Below are 26,837 nucleotides of genomic sequence, written 5' to 3'. Positions count from 1 at the left end.
AAGTTCAGGGGGAAACCAAAATGCAAGGGGCTCAGAAAAAAGACTGTAATAAATATATTTTTTGTAAAAATATTTAAGGGGACAGAAAAAAATTAAGGGGCAAAGCCCCTCAGCCCACTTCTGACTACAGGTCTGGCCCCAGCCAGCATAGCCATGCCACTTAGGGCTGATGGGACTTATAGTCCAAAACATGTGGAGGGCACCAGATGCTGGTCTAAAGTCAAAGGTTTTACAGAAGAGGTAGATTCTTGTAGAAACTTGGATCCAAACAGTTTTTCTTATAATTAACTTTTAAATTTATTCAATTAACAAAAAAAAACCCTTTTGACTTAACTTGTGTTAAGGGCTTTCCAAGTTCATTCAAGCCAGGAAATTACAGCTGGTAAAGGCCAAACCCTTTACAAATGCATTATTCAGGCAATACTGATATGGTGTGGTATTCTATCCTGTAGTTCCAGCTTCACCACTCTCTTGGAGCTGGATGATCATCAGTAGCAGAGTGGTGTACAACACTGGGATATTTCCATGCATGACATTGTGCTGGCACTAGTGCAATGTTAGGCTTCATCCTGTCCATTCTCTCAATTGTCTAAGATAAAAGTTACTTTACAATGTTAACTTGTGGAAGAGGTTGATAACCTGCAAGGTCCCTTCCAACTCTTTCATTCTATGTGGATGGTATTGGTTGGCAAATGAATACTTGTAACATGGAATGGTAGTTTTAACTGCACAGACTCCATAAATCTATTACAATGAACAGATACGTTTATGACTTAGATCCATCACACTTCCATTGACAGCCATCCAGTTCCATGGTAGGTGTGAAGCTGGAATTAACCATAGGATAGAATACTACACCATATCAATATTGCCCATAATAACACATCTACTAAGGACATAGCACTTAACTGCAATTTCCAACATCAAAAACCCTTAACACAACATGTTAAACCAAAATCAACAGATTTTTTATTATTTGAATTTGATGATGTTTTCAGAAGGCTATGTAAACTTGAAACTGAAAATGAGGACCTCAATGGAAAAAGAAAACAAATATCCTCTTTAATAAGAAATCACACACCATTTAGAAGGGTAGGAATTCACATGCAAATTATGTATATTAAGTGGCTAATTTATTGAGTGAAATATGTTTAAAAATAAGAGTGCCAACTTTTTTTCCTAACCAGGCTCCTGAATCTTTAATTACACTGCCAACTTTTACTGGCGGCAGCTGCTGCTGCTTTTACCTGTTACAGATGGTTCATTGGATGACATTAGTAGGGGGTCTGGCTCTCTCATGCCCTACAATCACTCCAGCTTATTTCTGCATGTTGCATGGTTGCTAAAGGCATAAGAGCAGGTCAGTTGTTAAGCCTAGCCTTTACATGTTGCAATGAAAAAAAACTCATTAGATAAAGCACACAGCCACATAGTTGCCCCTATAACTCCCTCCTCCTTTTTTCGTGAAGTATCTACTGTGCCTTCAAAAGCTGCCCAAGCACCTCATAGATGTTTTCTCCTTTCTCTCATGCCTCTATTACTATTTTACTCCTCTCCTGGGACTTCTTCTCCCCCAAATGTTTTTACACCTAACTTCTAACCTCATAGCCTACTTGAATGGTAAACTCGTCAAGGCAGAATCATGCTATGTGAAAATCTTGTCCAGCAACAGCAAGCTTCTATACTTCCAAAGGCTGAGACTGGCCAGAAATAAGTTGCCTAGCAACAGCAGAATTAACAATTCCAATTACTAACATTGGCCAGAAAAATGCTTTTTTTAATTAAAAAAAACCTATAAACATGTTATAGAACTTATGGGTAAAAGCACATACTAGACATTCCCATGTCCTAAAACAATGTGTTTCCCAAAACACACAGTACAAATGGAGAAATCTTTCTGAAAAATTACTCCAGCAAAGTCTGTGGGAGAGAAACACACAACACCTATGAACATGCCAGAGTTTCTAGTCAAAACATTTAATTTGTTCAAAATAAGCCATTTCATCTTTTCTATCCTAATTCAGCATGGACCATTCTCAAATCTTCCTTTCCTACACAAGTTTCAAATCAATCTACGGAGCCATTGCCCAACTATAAGCCACAGAACCTACTACTGCTCCCAAAATTCTTGTTATTATGGTGAAATGTGATTCACCCAAGTCACCTTTAACATTTTGGAAAGTTAATTACACTTAGGGCAGTGGTTCTCAACCTTGCCCCCACAGACCACTTGAAAATTGCTGAGAGTCTTGGCAAACCACATTATTTTTCTGCCTGTTGTGCCAATTGTAATGTGCTGTGCTAGATTCTGTATGATTTTTTATTGTATTTTATTGCTTCTTTTATTTCTTATATATTGTATTGTATTACAATTTGAATTCCATAGAATTCCAATTATAATAAATAAATGACAAGATAAATAAAAAATAAACACAATTAACAATCAATATGAATTTTTAATGTGATGGATGTGCTGTCTCCCTTCTTCAACCATAAATACACTGGCACACTGCAGACCACCTGAATGAAGCTCACAGATTACTAGTGGTCCATGGACAACAGTTTGGGAACCCCTCACTTAAGGGACCCCTACGCAGGACTGGCACCAGGTGTGACTGGGCACTTGGGCAGCAGCCTGCCCAGGGCCCCCCACTCCCAGCCCCCCCAGACCATGCAGGACCACTCCACCTACCTCTTCTCTCTTTCTGTGAATGACCTGCACACTGGGCGCACAGGTCGCTGCCATCAACCAAAATGGGGGTGGAGGCTTCTCTAAGGGGCTGATACCCCCGCTGCCATCTTTGTTGATGGCATGCATGCACACTACGCTGTGTGTGCGCACATGCCTGCCATCAATCAAGATGGCAATAGGGGTATCAGCCCCTAAGAGAAGCCTCTGCTGCCATCTTGGTTGATGGGAGCTGCGCACAAAGTGTGCAGGGTATTCACAGAAAGGGAGGAGAGGTAGGTGGAGCGGGCGGGTGCCACAGGCCCACAAGGTTTGTAGGGGATCCTGGGAGTTGACCCTGCCAAGGATCAAGGAAGGGAAGCACCACCCCCACACCCTAAGGAAGGGCAGTTTGGCACCAGCCTTGCCCCTACCCAAACTATTAATATTTATTAACTTCATCTTTATTAACTTCATCTTTCAAAAGGTTAAATATCAGGTTCTATAATATTAGATGTTAACGTGCTAAATGAAATCAGTGATACATGCTGTAAGATTCACACAGCCATGTGATGCTGCAATCATCAATATGTGCCACCATTACAAGCCTCCTTCACTGTATATTCTGCTTAACTGTTGAGGAGATTATATGAACTATATGACTATATGCTGCCCTGGGCTCCTGCTGGGAGGAAGGGTGGGATATAAATCAAATAATAGATAGATAGATAGATAGATAGATAGATAGATAGATAGATAGATAGATAGATAGATAGATAGATAGATAGATAGATAGATAGATAGATAGATAGATAGATAGATAGATAGATAGATAGATAGATAGATAGATAAAATAAAATAAATGGCACAAATCTCCATTTGCAGTTTTAAAAGCAGAGTTACAAATGGAGGAAGGAAACGCATAGGCAGAACATTTTAGTAATCACAAGCTGTTTTCAGAAAGAAGCCAGCCAAGAAAACAAATTCAAAAGGTCAAGCAGTTTTTTTAAAAGGTGGAATATAGTCTACAGGGAAAATGAGCAAAATTTTCAAAAAATAGACAGGAGGTTTTCAGCATAGAAAATGAAAGCATTCCTAGATATACCAAGCTAAAAGCAGCCCTTTTTTCATGATAACAAGTTTTGGGAAATGCACTAAAGATAGTTGGAACTTTTTAAAAATACATGTAATTAATTGTTTTAAAATCCCTTGGTTTCCCCACTATACATGGTAAGCTGAGTACACCGGTGTTTGAAACATTAAAAGTGTGAAGAAGAGTAATCATAGTCCAAGGAGCCATTGCCAAGTTTCCATTCCCACAGCATTAACATTACTGAGCCACCATGTAAAGTCTGAAGTGGACTTCAGCTATAAGAAAAAATTAAAATATCAGTATCCTGTCTACATCATCAGGCAACACAAATTGAAAATTATCCCACAAGACAGAGGAAGATGGTGCATTGAACACCTCAACTGGAATTGCCACAACTGTGGTATCCAAGTCATTATGCAATTGAGCAACTTTATATTTGAAGCGTCAAGCAAACTGTTCACAATTGACATTCATGTGCTCCAGAGGCCCATTCCCTCCTATCTGGTGTGGAAAGCCTTCAGATCATACAGGAACACTCAGCTGGACGATTACTTGAGGATGCAATAGAGACAGCAAAGAACGTCTTCTTAGCTGCCTCCATCTCTACCTGACAGGCATGGTTATGCTCCCTAACAAATCCTTAGCTCTGAAGCAAGTTTCATGATACTTATGCTTGCTTTCTGTTGGCTTGCTTTACCACCCACAACTCCTGGGTAAACCAAGTTGTTGACCTCAGGAGCGATAATGTCAAAAGCCCTCACCATTCCATAGCAGGGCAACAGCCCCAAGAGAATAGAAGGCTCTATCCCCTGGAAAATCCCCAAAAGCATTCAGGAATCCCTCAGATTCCATTAGTCCCTAGGGGTGGATCATCAACTGATACCCCACTTCTCGGAGTCCAAACATCACCTGAAAGTCATCAGTCCATGAGAACAGGGTGGTATCCACCTCCCAGAGCTTGGAAAAGTTACTTTTTTGAAATACAACTCCCATCAGCCTAATCTAGTGGCCATGCCGGCTGGGGCTGATGGGAGTTGTTGTTTAAAAAAGTAACTTTTCCAAGCTCTGCCACCACCACCCATTTGTAGACCAATCCATTCCCTCCTTGAGACGAAAACAAGTTGTGGGTATGTTGTGGCCTGTGCATCAATTGTCATGCCATGAACTCACAAACCAGTCCTTGGGTAAATATTGAAGTCACCCAGAATTACTGTTGTAGGATCTTTCAGGAGACCTCAGTCAGCTCAGTAAGGAACATTGTTAGGCAGCAGGGTGGACAGTATGGATAGGGAAGAATATCTGCCAAATTGGACCTGGCACTGGATTTCAGCTGAATGCTATAGTTCGCCATCCCTTCGGACTGGCACCTATTTCTTGCTGCGAGCCGTGGCTGTAATTAGCATGGATTTTGCAGCTGTGACTGCAAATCGGCAAGAATTTATTCTTTCAAACTTGCCCCCCTATTTTATGTTGAGTTATTTTCATAACACTCCGTAAATGGCACGTGTCCATTAAGAAGCCAGTGTTTCATGCCCTTGTGACCTCCGTCACTTGTTGTCAACCAACCGCTCGCCAAGCCCCAGTCATTGCTAACAAGGAAAAGCAGCTTCAATTAGTCAATTTAAAACCGCATTTCATCGTACTTGAAATACCCGTGCTGTGAAGCCTCCTGGGTTCTTTCTTTAGCCCCATTTTTCTCTGCTCTCACATCCCCTCACTTCCCCAAATTTTAGGAACCTTAGTATTTTACAGACATGTTCCCAATGAAGCCAGTTTTGAATCTAGATCATCCTAAAGTTAAAGGGTAACCCGTTCATAAGCCTGACACCATTTGGCTCCAATCAGGTAACCTCCGAGGCTTTTGCCTTGGAATCCAGAAAGCACTTGTTGCAATTACCAGAGCCCTTTAGAGGTAACTGACCAGATTGAACAGTCGGAATTCAGTCTGTCCAATTGTAGTCAGGATGGCACCAGCTGTCCAGCATTACCTCAAGTGGATCCATTTTGCTTTGCTTGTTTGCTTGGAGTGTGCTCCTATTGGCCAATACAGGACTCTGATTGACCCCCTCTTTATTATCAAATATGGAGAGCACATTGATTGGAGTTTTCACAAGGCTGATATATGAGATGCTTCTCCAATGTAACAAGTGCTTTCCGGGTTTTGTAGCTTGCCTTTTGTATCGGTCGCTAATGGTGACCTATGCGTGAGAGGAATGGGAAACTGTTCCTTTCTTCCCAGAGAGTCCTTCAGAATCTGTCCTTCTTTGGTAAAGAATAGGTGAACAAACAACACATATACAGACATTTAACATACATTATATAATACCTTGAGATCTCCATGGCTCCTGACGTTGATAACTACGAAATTTTGGCCACTGGAAAAAAAATAAACCGCAGATTGAATCACCCAAAAACATGCACAGCAGATAGAATCGGCAAGTGCGAGAGCAAGCAGCAACAAAAAAATGGCAGATCAGGATTAAACGATGGACTATCGGAATGCAAGCAGATCAGAACCATGCAGCAAACCCCATCCCTAGTGGACAGTACACCAACAGCATCCCTAACCTGTCCTCACAGCCCAACTACAAACACAGGCCCTCTAGCCCACTTTGGGAGAGGTTTCCTGTTGATGAAGAATGAACTCTGATGGACTACTTCAGCACCTCCCCTCAAGTCTACACTGATGCTGCACTGAATATCTGGATGGGCAGACCCGGGTCAAGGCAACCCTACTCCTAGGTCTCGGATATACCCACCATGTTAGCCATTCTACAATTAAATCATGTATAAGCAAGGTTTTGTTATAGACCAACCTGATGTTAAATAACAGCACCACCAGAAGGTTGGGCACAGTGGATAGACCCCTAGGCATACAAATACAAAAAGGTGAGTCAGAAAGGGGCACAGAGTGCAAGCACCTGCAATTCCCTCCCTGACACACCCACCCTCAGCCATGCCTGCCCCTGATCACCAGATTTACCCGTTCTGGTGCCCCCCCTTATCTTGCCTCCCTCCCAAGAACATCCACAGATTATCTACCCATCTATACCCACAAATACACAACACTCCATACTCAGGCCCATGCACAGAATCAAGGGACCACCATAAAGCACCATATGATGATATCCATGCAGATATTCTTAGATCTTAGAATAACTGTGGCAGCCCAAACAGGATATTTTTAAAAGAAAAGAAAAGAAAAGCATATATCCCCTTTTGGGAATTTTTTTATGGATTAAAAACCTTCACAGTTAAGTACATTTACAGTGGATTAGCAGTTTCTCTGTGAACAACAACTCAATTTGGGGTAGAAAATTAAAAGTATTCAAACTGAGAACACACTCAGAGTCCTTAGTTTGTGCAGAATTGCCATGGTCAATGCAAAGATATATTTCGCACTCTCCCACCACCACAATAGCAATAAAATCCTTTTCGATTTAAAACTATATAATATGAAACATTTAAAATGATATGATATACAGTAAGAAACCTTAATAGGCATTAAAAAGCAAAATGGAAGTTATAGGGTGGTTGTATAAGGCTGCAAATTATATTGTAGTGTTTCTTTTAATTATTTTTATACAGTTTTACTTACACTACTTTGGATATTTTGACAGTTAAGAAGATATTCTTCTTATTGTTGCTGTTGTTATAAAATATATTTTATTTATAATTAAGAGACAAATCAAACAAAGTGAAAAATCACCACCACAAATATTGAATTTCTAAGTAATTTTACTTTTAATTACTTTAGTTACTAAATGTCATGGTAAGAAAGCCTGCATCAAACACCCTTGACTGATTTAGTAGGATTTTACTACTATTACTATTACTACTGTTCTAAATTCAATTACTGGAAGTTCTGCAGTTCTGGAAGTTCTGCAGTTCTAAATTCAATTACTGGAAGGTGTGGGAATTGTCATAAATTGACTTCTTTGTGAAGAGCCAATGGTACAGAAAACAAACATTTCTTTAACTTCTGATCAGCTCTGTAAACATATTAAAAGGCCAAGAACTGAACCATGAATTTGTGAGGAATCTGACAAGTTTTGTTGTGGTACTTTGTTCCTGTGTGAACTTTTCTAGTCTTTAACTCAGAATTCTCAAGCATCTGCCTCATTCACAGATGACCTTTGCTATGGACACTTCCATGTGGCCTCAAAAGCACCTGAACAGAACTACTATACCAGACCTTTAGGCAATCTTTAAAGCAATCGGGAAGATAGGGATTTGCTGCCTTGAATTTATACGATTCCATAGAAAGCTTACACAAAAGGAGGAAGATGAATGAAAGAACTTCATGTTGCTCAGAAGACAAGCATACATTGTTGTAGTCCACCTGGAAATTGAGGGTAAGCAAGTGGTTAATAAAATGGCTATAGAAAGGGTCGTCAATGGTCCTCAGTGGACTTTCAAGAGGTACCCAAGACCCACAATGAAACTTAACAGACCCCAAGGCAACTTTGACGTTTCATGCTGAAACCTATTTAGAATGAAGAGTGGTTTGCCTCTTTAGTTTAGGGGGTTGCACTTGGATCTTCAAAGAAACCCTCTACCATGTTTACAGTTCTCTACCATGTGTGCATCTAACTTTATTGTATCGTGGCCAAAGAAAAAGTACACCAGCTGAGCTTTAATTCACAGCACAATCCTATGCATGTCTACTCAGAACTAAGTCCCATTGATTCCTACGTAAGTGTGTATACTGTAGGAGTGCAGCCTCAGAAGCCTTTTCAATATATTCCCATATGATGGCTGTACAATATGGAAAAGCTGAATGTCTGCAAAGAACAAGCAAACCCAGGAGTCCAAAGAGGGGGTGGAACAAAGTTGTAAAGCATTGCTTAGGATCAACCAGAAGGCAGAATCGAAATTTGCCAGGCAAGTAATCACTTGTCATGGTCTCAGCAGAATGGAAATGTGCCAGGCAAATCCCCTATAACAATTTAAATGACAGATTCACCACACAATGCAAGAAAAAAGTTACTCAAGTCAGTTACCTGCTTAAATACTAGATGATACAATAATTATTGCAATAAGGGCCATTTTGAATTACAGAATGCAAATGTTAATTTCTGTTCTTAACTTTAATAACTGTAAATAATGTTTATAGAAACTAGAATGATTTGTAATTTCCTGAAATCGTAACATACTTCTTTTGCATTCCATTAAAATACATTAGATAAAGTAGATAAATTCATTAATAACCATGAATGCTGATTTACTAGATAGGCAAATGGTCTTATTATCTAGTGAACTACTAGCTATGGTTATTAATTAATTTAGCATAATTAAGTACTACATACTAAACTGTATAAAACATTTATTATATCAGTATTCTATGTACTTATATACATGTCAGCCTTCACCAATCTGGGGCCCTCCAAATGTTTTGGACTACAACTACAATTAGCCCCAGCCAGCATGGGACTGATGGGAGTTGTAATCCAAAACATCTGGAGGTTGCCATATTGGCGTAGGCTGCTTGATGTTACCTACTGCCAGAATCTGGGTGTGTATGCAGGAGGAGGGCCCTTGACTATAATTACCTCTTCTCAATTCTGAGCAAACTACAATAGCAGTTTAACAATCAATGGCTATGCCATCAGCTCCCAGAGTGGGAGAATCTCCCAATCATTAAAATATGCTAGAATAAAAATATATATCCAGAAGTGAACACACTAATAGCAGGTGACCAAAAAAGAATGAATAGTAGCTGTCATCTACTATAAAGATATTCTTCCCTACATTAGACTGTGATCTTGGACTGGCTTTGGGTTTTTTGTTGTTGTTTGCCAATTATTGTTTATCTAAGAACTTATCTCAAAATACAAAGACTTTTTCTTTGGTGCTCCAATTGGGAATTGTAGCAAGAGGACAACACAACTAATCGCCAGGATTAGTGAGACTACATATTGACCACCATTGTCTTATTTTATTTTGCTTCACCGTAACAAATACTTGAAATTCCATGGTTGTTACCAGGTTTTCTATACAATCCATGAAATCATGAAACCACAGACAGACTAGAGAAATGGCTTTGAAACAACGTTATTCTAGAGCATCTAAGGCTTATGTAGCAACTTCTAGGCCTTTGGAACTGCTTGGATCACATGACCTCAGGGCTGCAATAGCCAATGTGGCATCCTCCAGACTCCAACATGGGATCAGATATGATGGGAGCTGTTGTCTAACAACATCTGGGAGGCACCATGTTGGCTATGTCTGCCTTAGGGCATGTTCTCAAATTACCAGCTTCTTAATACTAAGGGAATATCTCAAGATAATAAACTCCGCTAGCAGCCCCATACCCAGCTTTGTTTGGGAATTTCAACCAAACTAAAAAAAACCCTGAAAAAGGCGCAGTTTTGAAATCAGTGGTTAAAATCAATGCAGTTTTTAAAGGTTGTCATCCATCTTGATTCAAAATAGCATTCAATCATAGACATAAACCTCTTCTTAACTTTCAGGAACCATCATGCAAAATTTGGTTACGATATCTTAAGAGGTGTCCAAATGCACAGCAAACAGACAAACAACATTCCAAAATATATAATAAAAGATCATATAGTCCATCTTTCAAGTTTGAAATCTGCACCACTAATTCCCAGCAGATTGACCTATTTTATTGGTATAATACCTGCCAGCCTCTTCCCGTTAGACTTGCCCAGCACTCCCCATTCTAGAACAAGCAGCTCTGTTAAACTATACACCAAGGATTAAATGGATTATTTCTACAACATTTGCACTGGGGAAAATAAAACTGGATTAACTGCAAAAAGTTGCAGACAAAGGCACAACTACAATACACTCAGACATAGAATCATCGGAAGAAAACAAGGGATGTTGTATTGCAATTATTTTGTGGAATGTCATTTGACCAATATAACCTTATATTTGTGTCCTTTATTCCATAGATTCTCCCAGATCCACATAGGGATTATTTGCCTCATACTTCACTTGGTTTTCCTGAACTTTCTCTGAGAATGTTTTGGGGGAAAGCCAGTCTGTTGTTGTTTTTTTACTGAGAGTTTTCAAAGGAAGATTGGAAATATTGGTACATCTATGAGAGCCAAACTTCCCAACTGGTTCCTCCTTTCCCATCCTTGTGAAGTTAGGAAGCACTTATGGGGCGACTTGGCAGACTATGGTGGGTACCCCTAGAGAGATTCCACAAGTATTAAGCAGAAATTAAAGGAGTAACTGGATCATTTGTTGCTCTTGACCTACAAAACGAGTGCATTGATTTATGATAATCACATAATCTTTCCTTTCTTCTTTTTCCAAAAAGGAAAGATGGGACTTTGTGACTGTGTTTAAGTCTTCTAATTTTTCTTTTATATTTTGTACTAGTTTTCCTGAAGGTATTAACAGAAACAAAACAGTCATGGGTGAAACAGCTAAGGAATGATCCTTGTCAATTCAGTACAGCCCTACCATGCAATATCTCTACAGCTTTACTCTTTACTACAGCATGTTTTGAACTCTTAAATGTTTCATATGACCCCATTCCAATGCAAGACTTTGCAAGACCTAACTATTTAAAAGAAAAGTAGTGATTATCAGCAAGGTATCTTTAATTGTAGTCTTTTCACCTCTGCTGGTTTCAAATCTCCCTTGATTTTTTAAAAACAGCTCACAGCTCTCTCCATGAGTAAGTCTATCCCTCCTGCAGGAAGATAACATTTTCTTTCCCAGTCCCAGGAAGGCTATATATACAGCAAGGCTATATATGCATTACATGAGAACAGGATATTATGCTATCAGTGCTTGATCAGAACAAATTTAGCTGCTAAAAATAATATGGGGTGTATGTGTGTAGTTAAAATGCTTCCCAAAGATTCCAGGTAGACAAATAACAAGAATTAAGTCCATGCTAGCAATCCACAAGTAGTTTAGATGAGGTTTTGTGGGTCTGAAACAAAAGTTACATGTTTAAGTTTTATAGGAGGAGACTGAACACACAAGGATTATTTCTGATGAGTAAGACAATTGCATTTTTACAAAATCCATTCTACAATTCTAAGTGCTGCCTACTTGTACCATCTCTTCTGTAGATGGAAGATCAAAGAATAATAGAGTTGGTAGGGGCCTATAAAGGCCATTGAGTCTAACCTTCTGCTCAATGCAGGATCAAACTTCAAGCATACCTGACAGGTGGCTGTCCAGCTGCCTCTTGAATGTGTCTTGAATGTTGGGGAGTCCACTATCTCCCTAGGTAATTTATTGCATTGTTGTACCACAACAAATTACCTATTGTTGTAGGAAGTTTTTTCCTGATGTTAATTGGAAATCTGGCTTCCTGTAACTTAAGCCTATTATTCTGTGTCCTGCACTCTGGGATGATCAAGAAGAGATCCTGGCTCTCCTCTGTGCGACAACATTTCAAGAAGAGTGCTATCTCCCCTCAGCGTTCTCTTAAGGCTAAACATGCCCAGTTCTTTCAGTCTCTCCTCATAAGGCTTTGTTTCCAATTCCCTGATCATCCTTGTTGCCCTCCTCTAAAATTGTTCCAGCTTGTCTGCATCCTTCTTAAAGTGGGGTGGCCAGAACTCAATGTAGTACTCAAGATAAGACCTAACCAGTACCGAATAGAGGGGAACTAGTATTTCATGGGATTTGAAAACTATACTTCTGCAATGCAACCTAAAATTGAATTTGCCTTTTTCGCAGCCACATTGCACTGTTGGCTCATATTCAGCTTAAGATCAGCAACAATTCCAAGATCCTTCTCACATGTATTGCTGAGCCAAGTTTCCCCTATCTTATAACTATGCATTTGGTTTCTTTTTCTTAGGTGTAGAACTTTGCACTTGTCCCTGTAAAATTTCATACTGTTGTTTTCAGCCCAATGCTCCAACATATCAAGATCCATTTGAATTCTGTTTCTGTCCTCCAGGGTATTGTTGTTGTGTAAATTTGTATATTTGTTAAGCAGAGAACGGCAACAGTCTGAAATGCGTGTGTGCCATTGTGTGTGTTTACCTAAGAAAGCAGGCTTTTACCATGCACTGAGATCACTGAGACTTAAGACTTGGTAAAATAAGAAAAGCTACTTTATTTATAGAAATACTTAGTAGATAGAAAGGCATACCTACTTCTAAATAACTTGGAGGCACAATGCCCGGGTTTGGGACTTGCCCTAATGGCTCAGGAGAGAGAGAGCAGAGACAAAGGTGTCTCCTCTCTCTTGGACAGTCAAAGAAGAGAAGAGAGGAAAGGGTGGAAGGAGGAGAGGCAGATAAGCTTCCCTAAAACATATCAGTCTAGCGACAGCAGGAACTCAATCAGAGCATCACAGGTAAAGGTAATCAAGCCTATCCATCTGGAGGACCCTAACTCTATCTCCCTTATGGAACATAAACAAAAGAACAAAACAGGAGTTGCTCTTGCCCCACTTCCAACAGGTATTACCTATCCCCTCAATGTTGTATCATCTGTAAATTTGATAAGCATTCCTTACACCTCCTTATCAAAGTCATTAATAAAAATATTGAAGAGCATGGGGACCAGGACTGAGCACTACAGTACCCTGCTCATTACCTCCTCCCAGTTTGAGAAAGAACCATTGATAAGCACTCTTGAATATGATTCCGTAGCCAACTGTAGATCCACCTGATAGTTGTTCCATCCAGCCCACATTTAGCTAGCTTGCTGATCAGCATATCATGCGGCACTTTGTCAAAAGCTTTGCTGAAGCTGAGAAATATTACAGTATAGCTTTCTCACTGTCTACAGGGAGGTTACCAGATCAAAAAACGAGAAAAGATTAGTCTGGCAGGATTTGTTCTTGATAAATCCATGTCAGCTTCCAGTAATCACTGCATTGTTTTCAAGGTGCTTACAGACTGACTGCTTTATAATCTGCTCCAAAATTTTCCCAGAGATTGATGTCAGACTGACTGGTCAGTAGTTCCCATGTTCTTCCTCTTTGGCCTTTTTGAATATAGAGATAACATTAGCCCTCCTCCACTCATTTGGCATTTCTCCCATCCTCCAAGATTTTGCAAAGATAATAGATAGTAGTTCTGAGAGTTCTTCAGCCAGTTCTTTCAATACTCTAGGATGTTCATCAGGTTCTGCAGATTTAAAGTCATCCAAAGTGATTAGGTATTCCTTGACCATTGGTCTATCAAGTTCAAATGGCAATCCTGCCTCTTCATGTTCGCCAGGAGGGTCAAAAACCCTCTTTTGGGAGAAGACTGAGACAAAGTAGGAACTGAGCAATTCTCCCTTTTCTTTGTCATCTGCTATCATTTTGCCATCCACATTGAGCAGATGTACCACCACTTCTTTTCTCCATTTTTTGCTATGTACCTTAAGAATTTTTTGTGTGTGTGCTTTTAGCATCCCTCACTAACCCCAGTTCTTTTTCAGCTTTAGCCTTCCTGATGCCATCCCTGCAATACTTTGCTACCTTTCTATACCTTTCCTTTGTTGTCTGGCATTCCTTCCACTTCCTATATGTGTCCCTTTTGTTTTCAGGTCATCTCCATGCTTTTTGTGAAGCCACATTGGCTTCTTCTGCTGTCTTCTACCTCTTTTCTTGCTGGAATTTTTTGCAATTGTGCCTTTAGAATTTCCTTTTTTTAGAAACTCCCACCCATTGTGGACTCCTTTTCTCGTTAGGGTCATTTGCCGTGGAACCTTACTTATTAATATTCTGAGATTATTAAAATTGGCTTTCCTGAAGACCAGGGTACATATATGGCCACTCTGAGTGTTTCATTCTTGCTTCCTTTAAAGTGAAGAACTCAAGTATAAGGTCACTTTCCTCCAGAGTTCCCATAATTGCCTCTTCATCCACTAAGGCTGTAAACCAATACTCAGAAGTAAGCTCTATAGGGTTCAATAGGACTTACTCCCAAGTAAGTGCATATTGAATTGCAGTCCTCTATTAGTTAGAGTCTAGTCAATGATAGCTGATCCTCTAGAGCAGCGTTCTTCAACCTTGGGTCCTCAGATGTTGCCGGACTACAGCTCCCATCTACCTCAGCCAGCTTAGCCAATGGCCAAGGATGATGGGAGTTGTAGTCCGACAACATCTGGGGGCCCAAGGTTGAAGGACTGTGCTCTGGAGTCTAGTTGGTTCCTCCACTTTCTGAATGAGAAGTTATCTCCATTACAAGTCAGGAATTTCTTGGAGGGGCCATGTTTGGCAGAATTTGTCTCCCAACAGATATTGGGTTAATTGAAGTCCCCCATTACTACTACATCATGCCTCCTCGAAACATTGGCAATTAGCTTTTCAAACGTTTCATCCTTATCTTCTCCTTGATTGAATGGTTGGTAGTAGACTCCAACCACTATGCTCCTTTTATTCTTTGCCCCATTAATTTTAATCCAGATACTCTCAGTGGGGTTATCAAGCTCATCCTCCTGTATTTCTGTGCAGGGATATATATTTTTAAAATATATAGTGCAACTCCACCTCCCTTTATATTCCTTCTGTTCTTTTTGATCAAGTTATATGCTTCAATTGCTGTATTCCCCCAACTTCCCTCAAGTTTCAGTTTATACCTATCAAGTCATATTTACCCTCCTGTATTAAGAGTTCAAGTTCGTCCTATTTGTATTCTGGGTATTAGTATACAGACATTGAAGACCATATGATTTATGGTCTGCCTTCCTTCCAGAAAAACCTGGCCTGTGTTTGCCAATTTAGCTCCTGATAAGCAATGCAGCTGGAGTTATGGATTCAGCTTTTGGTTGTATGAATATGCTCAACAGGACTGTTGAGCTCTTGTGCCCCGCCCCAGCAAGGCAGAATTAGCTTGCTGCACAGGACACAGAGGTTCACAGCCAAAACGGTGCAAGTAAGTTGGCGAACAGGAATGAAATGCTCCGACACAGTCCAGCTTCGTGCCAGTAACATAAATCTTTATCAAAGTGCAGTCAACAAATACAATCACCAACATAAGACGTTCCTACTACTTCCCCCCCCCACACACCACCTGGCTCTTTCTGTACTTAATTTATAGCCAGCCCCTGTGATCTAGTGCAGCTGTGTGTCCTTCACTAATTGTTAACATTTTAACCCATTCCCAACCTGTGGAATGACTCAGCTAAACATGAGCTAACAGCCCCCACCTCATTTCACATGTTGGGTGATGCTGTTGCTCTGCTGTTCCAGTTTTACATTTTGTTTTGTGTTTTACATTTTACATAATCCATTTTACATTGTACATTTACATTTTACATTTACAGTAGTCTTGTTACACGTACTCAATAGTTTTTATGCATACAGTCTCAGTCCCATTTGACTTACATTTTCACATTCATTTACATTAAACATTAACGTCAGTTTATTACATGTCTTGGTCAGCATTTCTAAACAATGTTATGTAACTTATCTCGCCAATCTCTACCCCCATCCAGCATTGCAAACCATTCTTGATAATCCTGCTCGGTCCAGTCATCTTCCCCATTCTGACTCTTTGCTGGTGTTTTGGGTTCCTGTGTTACTTTTACAGTTGTCACTTTAAATCTCTCTGGAGGTTGCCCCAGATTAGCTCTTTGTGATCTCCTTGGTATGGGTGTAGGTTCAACTATTGGTACTTCTGGACTCTCTGTCTGTGCTATGTTTTGATCTATCTCTTTAACATTCTGACATTCCTCTGTTCTATCCTCTGCCTCTTGTTTAACTTCAGTTTCTGCAGTTTCTACAATTCCCCCTCCCCTCTCTTCCTGGGGATCAGGTTTTAAGTTTATTTCCTGTTGCTCGTTTTGTGTGCTATCTATGTTTATTTCTACACGTTGTGTACTGTCTTCCCAGTCTTGCTCCTGCGTTTTAACACTTCTACACACAAGTAAACGTTTTTCTTTCATTAACCAGACTCTGTGATATGCCCCCTCAAATCCGAGATAGTAACCCTTTAACGCTCTCGGACCCTGCTTGCCTTTACGTTGAGCTTTGGGAATATGTGCCCAACATATTGCTCCAAATTTCTTTACATGAGTGAGATAAGGCTTTCTGTTAAACATCTTTTCATAAGGTGTACAATCCACAGTACTTTTATATACTCTGTTCAACAGAAAATTAGCATAAATTGCACATTCACCCCAGAAATCCCTGGTAAGTTTAGAGTCTCCTAACATTGCTCTCACAGTGTTTTGCAAATATTTGTTATAAATCTCTGCCACCCCGTTCTGATGGGGTGAAAAAGGAGCTGTTAATTCGTGTTTTACCCCTTTCCTGTAAAGATATTTTTGCAGAGTTGAGGAGAGAAATTCCCCTCCTCTATCCGACCTGAGTGTAGCTATCCTGGTTTTGAATCTCGCCTCTACCCATTCAACAAAATGTTGAAGCTTCCCTGTGGCTTCGGCTTTGTTTTTCAATAGGTAAACAAACGCGTATTTCAAATAGTCATCGACCAACACAAAATAAAACTTTGCATTTCCTTTTGACCGTTTAAAGGGACCGGCCAGATCCATGTGGATTAACTGAAATGGCCGTTGCGTGCTAATTAGCCTTTCTTTGTGTATGGGAGCTGCTGTTGACTTCCATTCACTGCAAATATTACAGTCTACATACTGCGCACAAGGTTTGAACTGTAAGTCTGCACTATGCTTCATTGTTTTTAGTAGAGTAGCATAACTTACATGTCCCAATCTTCTATGATACAAGTGTATACATTTTTCATGCTTTTGTTTGTTTCTTACTGTGTTTACACATTGTGGGGCTTCATCATTTACTATGAACAATGCTTCTTTGAACTTTCCTATCACACAAATCTTATTCCCTTTAGATATTGTGCATTTCCCTTTGTCAAAGTGAACAACATAATTCATAGCATTTAACTTGGCTACAGACATAATATTTCTGTCCATACTGGGAACATAAAGCACATTTGTAACTAGCGTTTTTAAACATTTTAAATATATTACTCCTACCCCTTCAACTTCGCGACAGCTTCCATCCGCCAAGTAAACGTTCTGGTTCTTTGTTGGGGTTAGATTTTTAAACTGTTTTTCATTATTTACTAGAAAATGACTTGCTCCCGAGTCGACAGCCCAGGATGTGTTATTTAGTTCATTGTCCTTGTCTTGTGTGCCAACGACATGCACTTTAAACGGGTCTTTCTCGCTTTGTTGCAATCTTCTTTTCATCTGGGCTTGGCATTGTCTGCGTAGATGAGTTGTGGAGCCGCATCTGTAGCAACGTTTAACTCCATACGCCATCGGTCCTTGCACATTCCGCTCCGGGTTTTCTTTGTTGCTCTGTTTACTTTTCTCTTGTCGGCGTTCTGCTTCTTGAAGTAGGTTGTTTGTGATGTACGTCATACTGAGGTCCGCGTCCGGGAGACTTTCCAATGCACTTATCACTCCTTCCCAGGAATCATTGAGAGTAGACAGCGTAATATATGCCATCTGTTCCTGTGTATGCTGCATGTCCATTTCTTGCAGTTCGGCAAACAAACATTGTAAGTTCTGTAAATGTCTCTGCATGGACTCTCCCTCTTTGTAACGGGTCTGGTACAGTCTTTTAGCAAGTAAAACTTTAGAGCCTGCATTTTTTCTCACATGTACAGCACGTAAAACATTCCAAACTTCCTTTGCTGTGTTTAAGACTCTGACATGTATTAACTGTTCATTCTCCAGAGCTAGGATAAGCAGAGCTTTAGCTTTCTCTTCTGCTCTTATCCACTCTGCCGGTGGGGCTGCTGGGGGGTCTTCCGCAACTGTGTGCCACACGCCCTCCTTCACCAGTAACATTTCAGTCTTTACCTTCCAGTAGGAGTAGTTGGTGCTCCCCAGCTTCTCCAAGGGAAAAGACACGCTTCCAAACGCTGCCATCCTTCTCACCCTTCTTTTCTGTTTAGTTCTGTTGCACTTTCTAATTCTCTGCCTGTTGCACAGCCTCACAAGATCATTGTTTCAGCTGCGATGGCTGGGCCCATAACCCTTTGTTGAGCTCTTGTGCCCCACCCCAGCAAGGCAGAATTAGCTTGCTGCACAGGACACAGAGGTTCACAGCCAAAACAGTGCAAGTAAGTCGGCGAACAGGAATGAAATGCTCCGACACAGTCCAGCTTTGTGCCAGTAACATAAATCTTTATCAAAGTGCAGTCAACAAATACAATCACCAACACAAGACGTTCCTACTACTTCCCCCCCCCCCCCACCGCCTGGCTCTTTCTGTACTTAATTTATAGCCAGCCCCTGTGATCTGGTGCAGCTGTGTGTCCTTCACTAATTGTTAACATTTTAACCCATTCCCAACCTGTGGAATGACTCAGCTAAACATGAGCTAACATATATTCCTTCTGTTCTTTTTGATCAAGTTATATGCTTCAATTGCTGTATTCCCCCAACTTCCCTCAAGTTTCAGTTTATACCTATCAAGTCGTATTTACCCTCCTGTATTAAGAGTTCAAGTTCGTCCTATTTGTACTCTGGGTATTAGTATACAGACATTGAAGACCATATGATTTATGGTCTGCCTTCCTTCCAGAAAAACCTGGCCTGTGTTTGCCAATTTAGCTCCTGATAAGCAATGCAGCTGGAGTTATGGATTCAGCTTTTGGTTGTATGAATATCCTCAACAGGACTCTAAATCAAGCTGACAAATGCTGTACATTTACAATGTGATGAATTGTTAAACAATCAGGCAGCTCTCTTATAAAACTCATTAGAAATGCAGCCCAATGTCACCTAAAGGTTGCAAAATGCCTTAAAGAATGCAAACAACTAAATCAATACTTTAATTAAAAAGACTGAATTAAGTATCAAGGGACCTTACCTATTACTAGCAAAAGAAAAACAACCCATGCACACTTCCCCAATTTTTGATATCAAATAAGATTCATTAACAAGCTCTAGCAAGGTCAATTAAGAGATAATGTCAATGGAATGGAATGTCACCTAATTATGGTACCCAGCTACTAAGTGAAGAGAAAGAGACTGTCAATCAAAAAGCAAACAGAAAAATACCACCTGGGATTTTCAGTGGGCTTCTCCAGATGACCTATTTATCGAGCATTCATCCTGGTTTGTTTGTACAAAGCTTACACAGAGGTTACGCTATGCCCGGTCTTTACTGAGCATCTGTTCCAATTTGTTTGTGGGGCAGTTATATACAGTAACAAGCATTCATCCTGATTTGCTTGTGGGGTGTTTACACATTTTCCCATTAATCATTTGTTCATACCACACTTTTCAATGCACTTCCCTAACTGCAAAATGTCAGTTTGTCTGGTGCTACTTGCATCCCCTTTTAATTCTCATGGTTCACATTATATTACTGGCAAACAGAAGCTATCACAGTTTTCCCCCTGTAAATGCATACTAACCCAATCCTCTGATAATCCAAAAAGAGAAGGGAAAAAAAAGTCTTCACTCCCTATCTCTAGGGCTTGCAGACGCTGTGCTCCAATGCTTTTAGGTGGGTGTGTCAATCGTTCCCCTTTCCACGCCCACTCCTCCTCCTCCCTTCATTCATTTTATTTCCTGTGAGCTGAAGAGAAACTTCTGCTGCTCTCTCCCGTTCTGCAAGCTTTGTTTATGTTGCTGCGAATGGTGCCTTTATTTTATTTCCCCCCCTAACTTGTGCACAAAAGCATAACACTGCTCAAACAAAAATTTGTATTTCATCTGTATTGTACCAGTGAAAATACAAATAATCGCACTTCCAGGTTGTTGTTTTTTAAAATGAAACTTACTGGTAGAACAAACTGAGCATGCTTGGTTGCCAGGTAACCAGAGGGAATGGAAATGTTAAATTAGAGGGTGTGGTCTTTAGGAAACTGTGTGATTGATGCTTCCCCTCAAGTGTGACTAGAAAACACCGTGTTTGCAGCTGGCATTGATCCCTTACTGTGGATGGTACAAACAGAAAAAGGAGGTAAAAACAGCGTCTTTAGCACGAAGTTATGCTCCCATGTGGATAAGCCCTTAGTGCATTATTCCACTTTAATTGTGCAACCTAAATTTACAGTCTACCCTTCAATCCTTTCACAAAAAACTTACAGCCTGGAGGACCCACTGTTAACCTGAGCATGAGGTGACAAAGAATTGGCAGATAATGGCCTTCACAAGTTGACCACTACAAATAAAAACCCGTTCCGCGCCGGGACTTACCGGCGAAGGGACGAGTTTTGCGGCCACAGCCGAGCCGCCATCTTGATGAGGGAGGTGTGCTCGCAGCGCGCTGGCGTGCTGACGTAGCACGCAGCGAGGGGGCGGGGCGGCAGACAGCCATTTAAGGCCATACCGCCAGCCGCCCACCCTCACTGCAAATTTTTTGGTGGCAAATTTAAACAGCCGGAAGGCCCTCTTGCATCGGCGGTGCGACGCGGCTCAGATCGCTCGCCAACGCACACGGCTTCTCCAGGCCTACAGGCCAGGCCTTGGTGCGGGGCCGGCGGTGAGGAGCGGTCGGCGCGGCTCGAGCGTGGAGCGGCGCGGCTGCGGCGCGGCTGCGGCGCGGCGAAGAGCCCTGGGCTCCTGACTGAGGCAGTGGTGAGCCTAGGCCTCGGGAGGCCTTCCAGCTACGGAGGAGCGGCCTGCAGGAGCAGACCCGGTGGGGCAGCGGGGACAGCTCTAGGCCACCCAGCGGCTGAGGTGTGGCGGCAGCGGCCATCCAGCGGCCATCCAGCTGCAGAGGTGCGGCCTGCAGGAGGCATCGGTGGGCCCGGTGGGGCAGCGGAGGGAGCCCTAGGCCATGCAGCAGCAGAGGTATGGCGGCAGCGGCCATCCAGCGGCGGAGAGACCCCTAGGCCCCGGGATGCCTTCCAGCAACGGCGACGGCAGCACGGCCTAGCGGCAGCGGCGGAATTCAGGCAAGGCGGCCTTGTGGCCGCATTCTTTTATCTTTAAATTACTATCTTTAAATTACTATCTTTAAATTACTATCTTTAAATTACTTTAAATTACTATCCAGGGGACCCCTGTGGGAAGGTTCTCAGCCCATAGCAAGGGAGTGGTTCCCAGACCCATCTCGCACACCACCCCATTGGTCGCTTAGCAGCCCAGGGGCCAGGATTGTGGGGGTGAGATAAAGGGACTGGTTTGAGTAGGGGACACGGTCCAGCTGGACAGTGAGGGTGCGGGGTCCCCCCTTAGGTATCCCCAGGCTGACCACCTCTCATTATTGCAGAAGGCATTGTCCCCCTACACGCTAGCTCAGGATGCCACCCAAAAAAGGTCAAGGTGGGCCAAAAGGGAAGGGAAGGGCCCTCAGGGCAGAGGGTAGACGCCCACCCCCTGCTGCGGAGGATGGGAGACAGGGGGCAGGCATACCATGGACCACTATACTGGCTAGGTTAGAAGCCCTGGAGAGGGGCCCTGCCCAGCCGGCAACGGGGAGGACAAGGGAACCACCCCCCAAGCGGCCCCGGGAGAAAGTGCAGCGTCTAGTTGGCAGGGCTAACGCTGTGGCTATTACTTCTATCTTAGCGCGACTGGATGCGCTAGAGGCAGGGCCTAGTGGGGCCGCAGCAAGACCGCCCGGAGCAGAAGCAGGAACAGCGTTGTTTTCGCATGAAGCCCCAGGACCACAGCCCATGCATGGGCCTTCAGCGGACAACATAGGGGGTGAGTCTCCCTGGGCAGCACAACAACAGGAGCAGCCCCAGTGGGGCTGGCCCCCGTGGGGGTTTCCATACTGGCCCTTTTCCCCACCAGCTGAAACCGAGCGGTATGGGCAAGCGGGGATCACCATGGGGGCGGGGCATGGCACACCACAACAGCTGCCTCCCCTAGGGGTGGCCTGTGAGCAGGTTTGGCAGGCCACTGCCGGAACAGGGATGGGAGTGGGGGCTCAGCCCTCCTGGTCGGTACCCCCCCCCAGCAGAGGACACTGACCCTCTGGGCTCAGTGAGGGAAGGGGCTATACCTTTCGGGGAGACATCAGCCCCACTGGGCTTTCACCTGCTGCCCGCTACAAAAGAAAAAATTTGGAAGGGGGAGTACGTCGATTTATTCTCACTTCTGTACAGGGAACCAGTGAGGAGGGAGAAGGATAAGGGCGAAGAGGCAGAACCTGACAAGCCCAAGAGGCGGCGCATTGAACACACTTGGGCTAATTGGTTGCCTGCATTTCTGACATACATGGGGGTGGTGATGCAGAAACAGCCACAGAGGGGCCCTATTCTGATTAAATACCTCGATATTATATATCGGGGCTACTCCGAGTTCCAGGGGGCAGCATGGCTCGCCTATGACGAATCGTTTCGTATGAGGGCGGCCTTTGATACCTCCCTCCCCTGGGACAAAAAGGAAGCGGACCTGTGGCTACAGTTTATGTCACACTCCAAGCCCATAGCTGGGGATAGAACGGACAGCGGCCACCTCCTGGCCCACCAGGCAGCAGCAGCTCCTTCCCACGGGCCTGCGGGGCAGGGGGTTCAACCCCGCCTGCTCTGCTGGGAGTTCAGCTCCCAAGGCCGCTGTGGTCGTAACCCCTGCAGGTTCCGACATGAGTGCGCAATATGCGGGGGCCCGCATTCCTGCGCTGCCTGCCCCAGGGGCCGCCCCTTCAGAGGTGGGAACAGGGACTCACCTGGCGCAAGGAGACCGGGTGCTGCTAGCGCAACTCAAGGAAAGGGGCCCCAGTCCAGTTAAACTCTCCGAACTCCAGCACTTGCTCTGCTGTTACCCCTGAGTCCAAGACGCCCAATTTTTGCTACAGGGCTTTACAGAGGGTTTCCGGATTCCCTATTTGGGTCCCAGGCACCCCTTCATGTCCCGCAACCTAAAATCAGTGGCGGGTATGGAATCGGTCATGGGGGAAAAAATTAGGAAGGAGGTCATGGCAGGCCGCGTGCTGGGCCCCTTTGTGGCACCACCCATCCCTTCACTCAGAGTTTCCCCGCTGGGCCTTGTTCCGAAGAAGGCACCAGGCGAATTTCGCCTTATACACCACCTGTCCTTTCCCCAGGGTGGGTCAGTAAATGACTTCATCCCATCAGACCTCTGCTCAGTCCGCTACATGTCATTCAACTGTGCGGTTCGTATGGTTAGGGACTGTGGGATGGCCGCCCTCATGGGAAAGTGTGACATCAAATCAGCCTTTCGTCTCCTCCCTGTGCACCCAGGGGATTTTGAGCTGTTAGGCTTTGCCTTCATGGGCAAATACTATGTGGATAGGGCATTGCCTATGGGCTGCTCCATCTCATGCTCGGTTTTTGAGCGCTTCAGTTCTTTCTTGGAGTGGGCAGTCAGGAGACGGGCAGGCCGGCAAGCAGTGGTGCACTATTTGGACGACTTCCTGTTTGCGGGCCCTGCAGACTCAGGCGCCTGTCAGGCATTTATGGAGCAGTTCGCGGGGATGGCGGGGGAACTGGGTGTTCCCCTCGCGGCTGAGAAAACTGAGGGCCCATCCACTACCCTCACTTTCCTGGGCATAGAGATCGATACAGTGGCCCAATGCTGTAGGCTCCCGCGGGATAAGCTGGTGGCCCTTAAGGGGAAAATCTCAGAGGTGGTTGGGGCAAAGAAGGTGACATTGGCCACATTTCAACAGCTGGCAGGACATATGAACTTTGCATGCAGGGTGGTAGCACCCGGGCGCGCATCAGCGTGTGTACGATGCCATGGCAGGCCTATCACGCTCCCACCATCACACACGTGTTACAGCTGCTCTCCGGGAGGACCTGGCAGTTTGGTCCACCTTCCTGCGGGAATTCAATGGGGTCTCCTTATGGAGAAAGGATCGCCTGTTGGAAGCGGAGCTACAGGTGAGCTCCGACGCCTCAGGTTCCTGCGGTTTTGGGGTCATTTTCCATGACTCATGGTGTCATGGCAGCTGGCCACAGAATTGGGCGCAGGCTGGCCTAACCAGAGACCTGACCCTTCTGGAGTTCTTCCCCATTGTCATGGCCGTACACCTTTGGCCGAACAAACTGGGCAATTCCTCAGTCCATTTTTGGTGCGACAACCTCCCCACGGTACATGTCATCAACACCCTGTCCTCTAGAAACCCCAATGTTATGCGTTTGGTTCGAGTGTTTGTGCTCCAATGTCTCCGCTATAATATACAGTTCCTTGCGCGCCATGTCCCAGGTATTGATAATAGCATTGCTGATGCTCTATCACGGAACCAGATGGAGAGATTTCACCAGCTGGCGCTGTGGGCAATGGCTCAGCCGGACGTGGTACCCCCAGCGCTGTGGGAGATTGGAGGACCGAATCAGAACGGGCCATAAGCCTTTCTGTGGCACCCAGCACTTTGGCCAGCTACCAGGGGGCAGGTAGGGACCTGGCAACCTTCAGGGAGTCCAGAGGCTACACCCAGGAGTGGCCCATCCCCGTGGAGCATCTTATGGAGTTCTGCGTGGAAGGGAAGCGGAGGGGGCTTTCAGTCAGGACCATCAGAGGTAAGCTCTCAGGTCTATCCTTCCTAGGGAAAGCACGGGGCTTTCAGGACTACTCCGGTGACTTTAGGGTACGCCGGATGCTGGAAGGGTGGTCCCGTGAGCGCCTGCACACACCTGATGCCCGCTCCCCCTTTTCCCCAGAGTTGGGTCTGCGGGGACAGTGGGGGGTGCTATGTTCTTCCCATTTTGAGGCACTGCTATACCATGCTGCGGCCCTCACCTTGTTCTTCGGGGCCTTCCGAATAGGGGAGGTGGTGGCAGGTTCTAAGATGGATAGTTCCCTCCGGGCCCTCCAGGTTTCTGATCTCAGCTGGGAGGTGGGGGGCCCCGCCTGCGACTCAGACAGTCAAAGACGGACCAACGCCACAAGGGTCGCCTGATTGTGTTATCCCCATGCCAACAGGAGGAGCTCTGCCCGGTCAGGGCCCTACGCATTTTTCTGGCAGCCCGCGGGCTGCAGCCAGGGTACCTGTTCAGGCACAGGGACCTCCAGCCCCTTACCAAGTACCAATTTTGGTCGGTGGCAAAGACAGCACTCCAGCGGCTAGGTGTGGATGCCCGCAAGTTCGGGACACACTCCTTCCGAATAGGTGCAGCTTCCACCGCTGCTCACCTGGGTTTTTCCAAAGGGCAGCTGCAGGCAGTGGGCAGGTGGTCCTCGGATGCATAAAAGTCGTATGTTAGACCACTAACGGAGATGCATAAGGCCAGCAGCTAACGGCGATGTTGTCATTTTTGGCAGGCCGCTGGGAAAGATCGGAACAAGTGAGCATCCTCCTCTGCGGCCACAGCATGATTTTCTGGGCAGGCTGCAGGGCGGCGAAGTCCCGCATTGGAACGCAGCTGGGGCTCAGTCAGTGGGCCTCAGTGCGGTGGCTGGGACGACGGGGGATGCATTGGGACGGCCTCCTGCCTACCTTGTTCCGGACGGCTGTGGACTGGGCAGTGCCCCAGGTGCTGGTCATCCACCTGGGAGGTAATGATTTGGGTCTGTTGAGGGGCAAGGCCCTAATCGAACAGGCATGTAGTGACCTCCAGGCCATTGCGCTGCGCTGGCCTGGGGTGCACTTGGTATGGTCTGACATCCTGCCGCGCAAGACGTGGAATTGGGCTGATGACCCACGGGGAATGGACAGGGCTCGGAAAAAGGTTAATAGACAGATTCAGAGGGCCATTAAGGGCCTGGGGGGTTCTGTCATACACCACCCAGAGATCAAGCAAGATAGGCCGGAGTTGTTTAGGCCAGATGGCGTGCACTTGACTGACGAGGGCAATGACATCTTCCTAATGCACCTGCAGAGGGGTGTGCACCGGATTCTTATCGGGGTGGGGCAAGGGGAGACTAAGCAGAGGCTTGTCCCCCTTTTGTGGCAAGGTAGCGCGGGGGAAAGGTTAAAAGGGAAAGGGCAGCTAGGTGACACCTTTAGGCACCTTTGGGGGTGATTGGCGGTCCGGGGGCCTGCAGCTCTGGGCTATACGTCCCGGGGCAGCAGAACACGGGCCGCTTTTGGGGCCAACGTGCCTCATCTGCTCGGAGTTTCACGGCTCCAGGGGGCGGTGATGCGGGTTGGACCCCCTACACATCTTCAGGGTGTGGCCGGAGCTGGGGCCTGGCACAGGGCAGCCCCAGGCTCTGGCAACGTTTGGTTGCCCTATAGCTGCAAGCAGGCTTCGCCTGGATCAGCTGAATTCCCCCGCACTGTATTGTCCCTCTGCAGGTTCATTGGTTATAATTGACTCTGTTTTTAATAAAGTG

The 26,837-nt window shown here is 44.5% G+C and overlaps 1 protein-coding gene across 5 annotated transcripts in view; it reads right to left on the bottom strand.

Moving 5' to 3' along the window:
* MYRIP (myosin VIIA and Rab interacting protein) overlaps nt 1-26,837 on the bottom strand; it is a 377,908-nt gene that overhangs the window by 274,758 nt on the left and 76,313 nt on the right. The window contains exon 2 of one of the 5 annotated variants that reach the window (XM_061587557.1): nt 6,088-6,136. The exons of the other annotated variants lie outside the window; for them this stretch is intronic. Within the exon in view, the coding sequence (XP_061443541.1) occupies nt 6,088-6,101 (14 nt within the window). The 5' untranslated portion in view covers nt 6,102-6,136. The remainder of the gene's footprint in view (nt 1-6,087; nt 6,137-26,837) is intronic. 5 annotated transcript variants of the gene reach the window in all.

This window comes from Rhineura floridana, chromosome 10 (assembly GCF_030035675.1).
Source record: "Rhineura floridana isolate rRhiFlo1 chromosome 10, rRhiFlo1.hap2, whole genome shotgun sequence".
NCBI lineage: Eukaryota > Metazoa > Chordata > Lepidosauria > Squamata > Rhineuridae > Rhineura > Rhineura floridana.
This window is presented reverse-complemented; position numbering and strand designations above follow the sequence as displayed.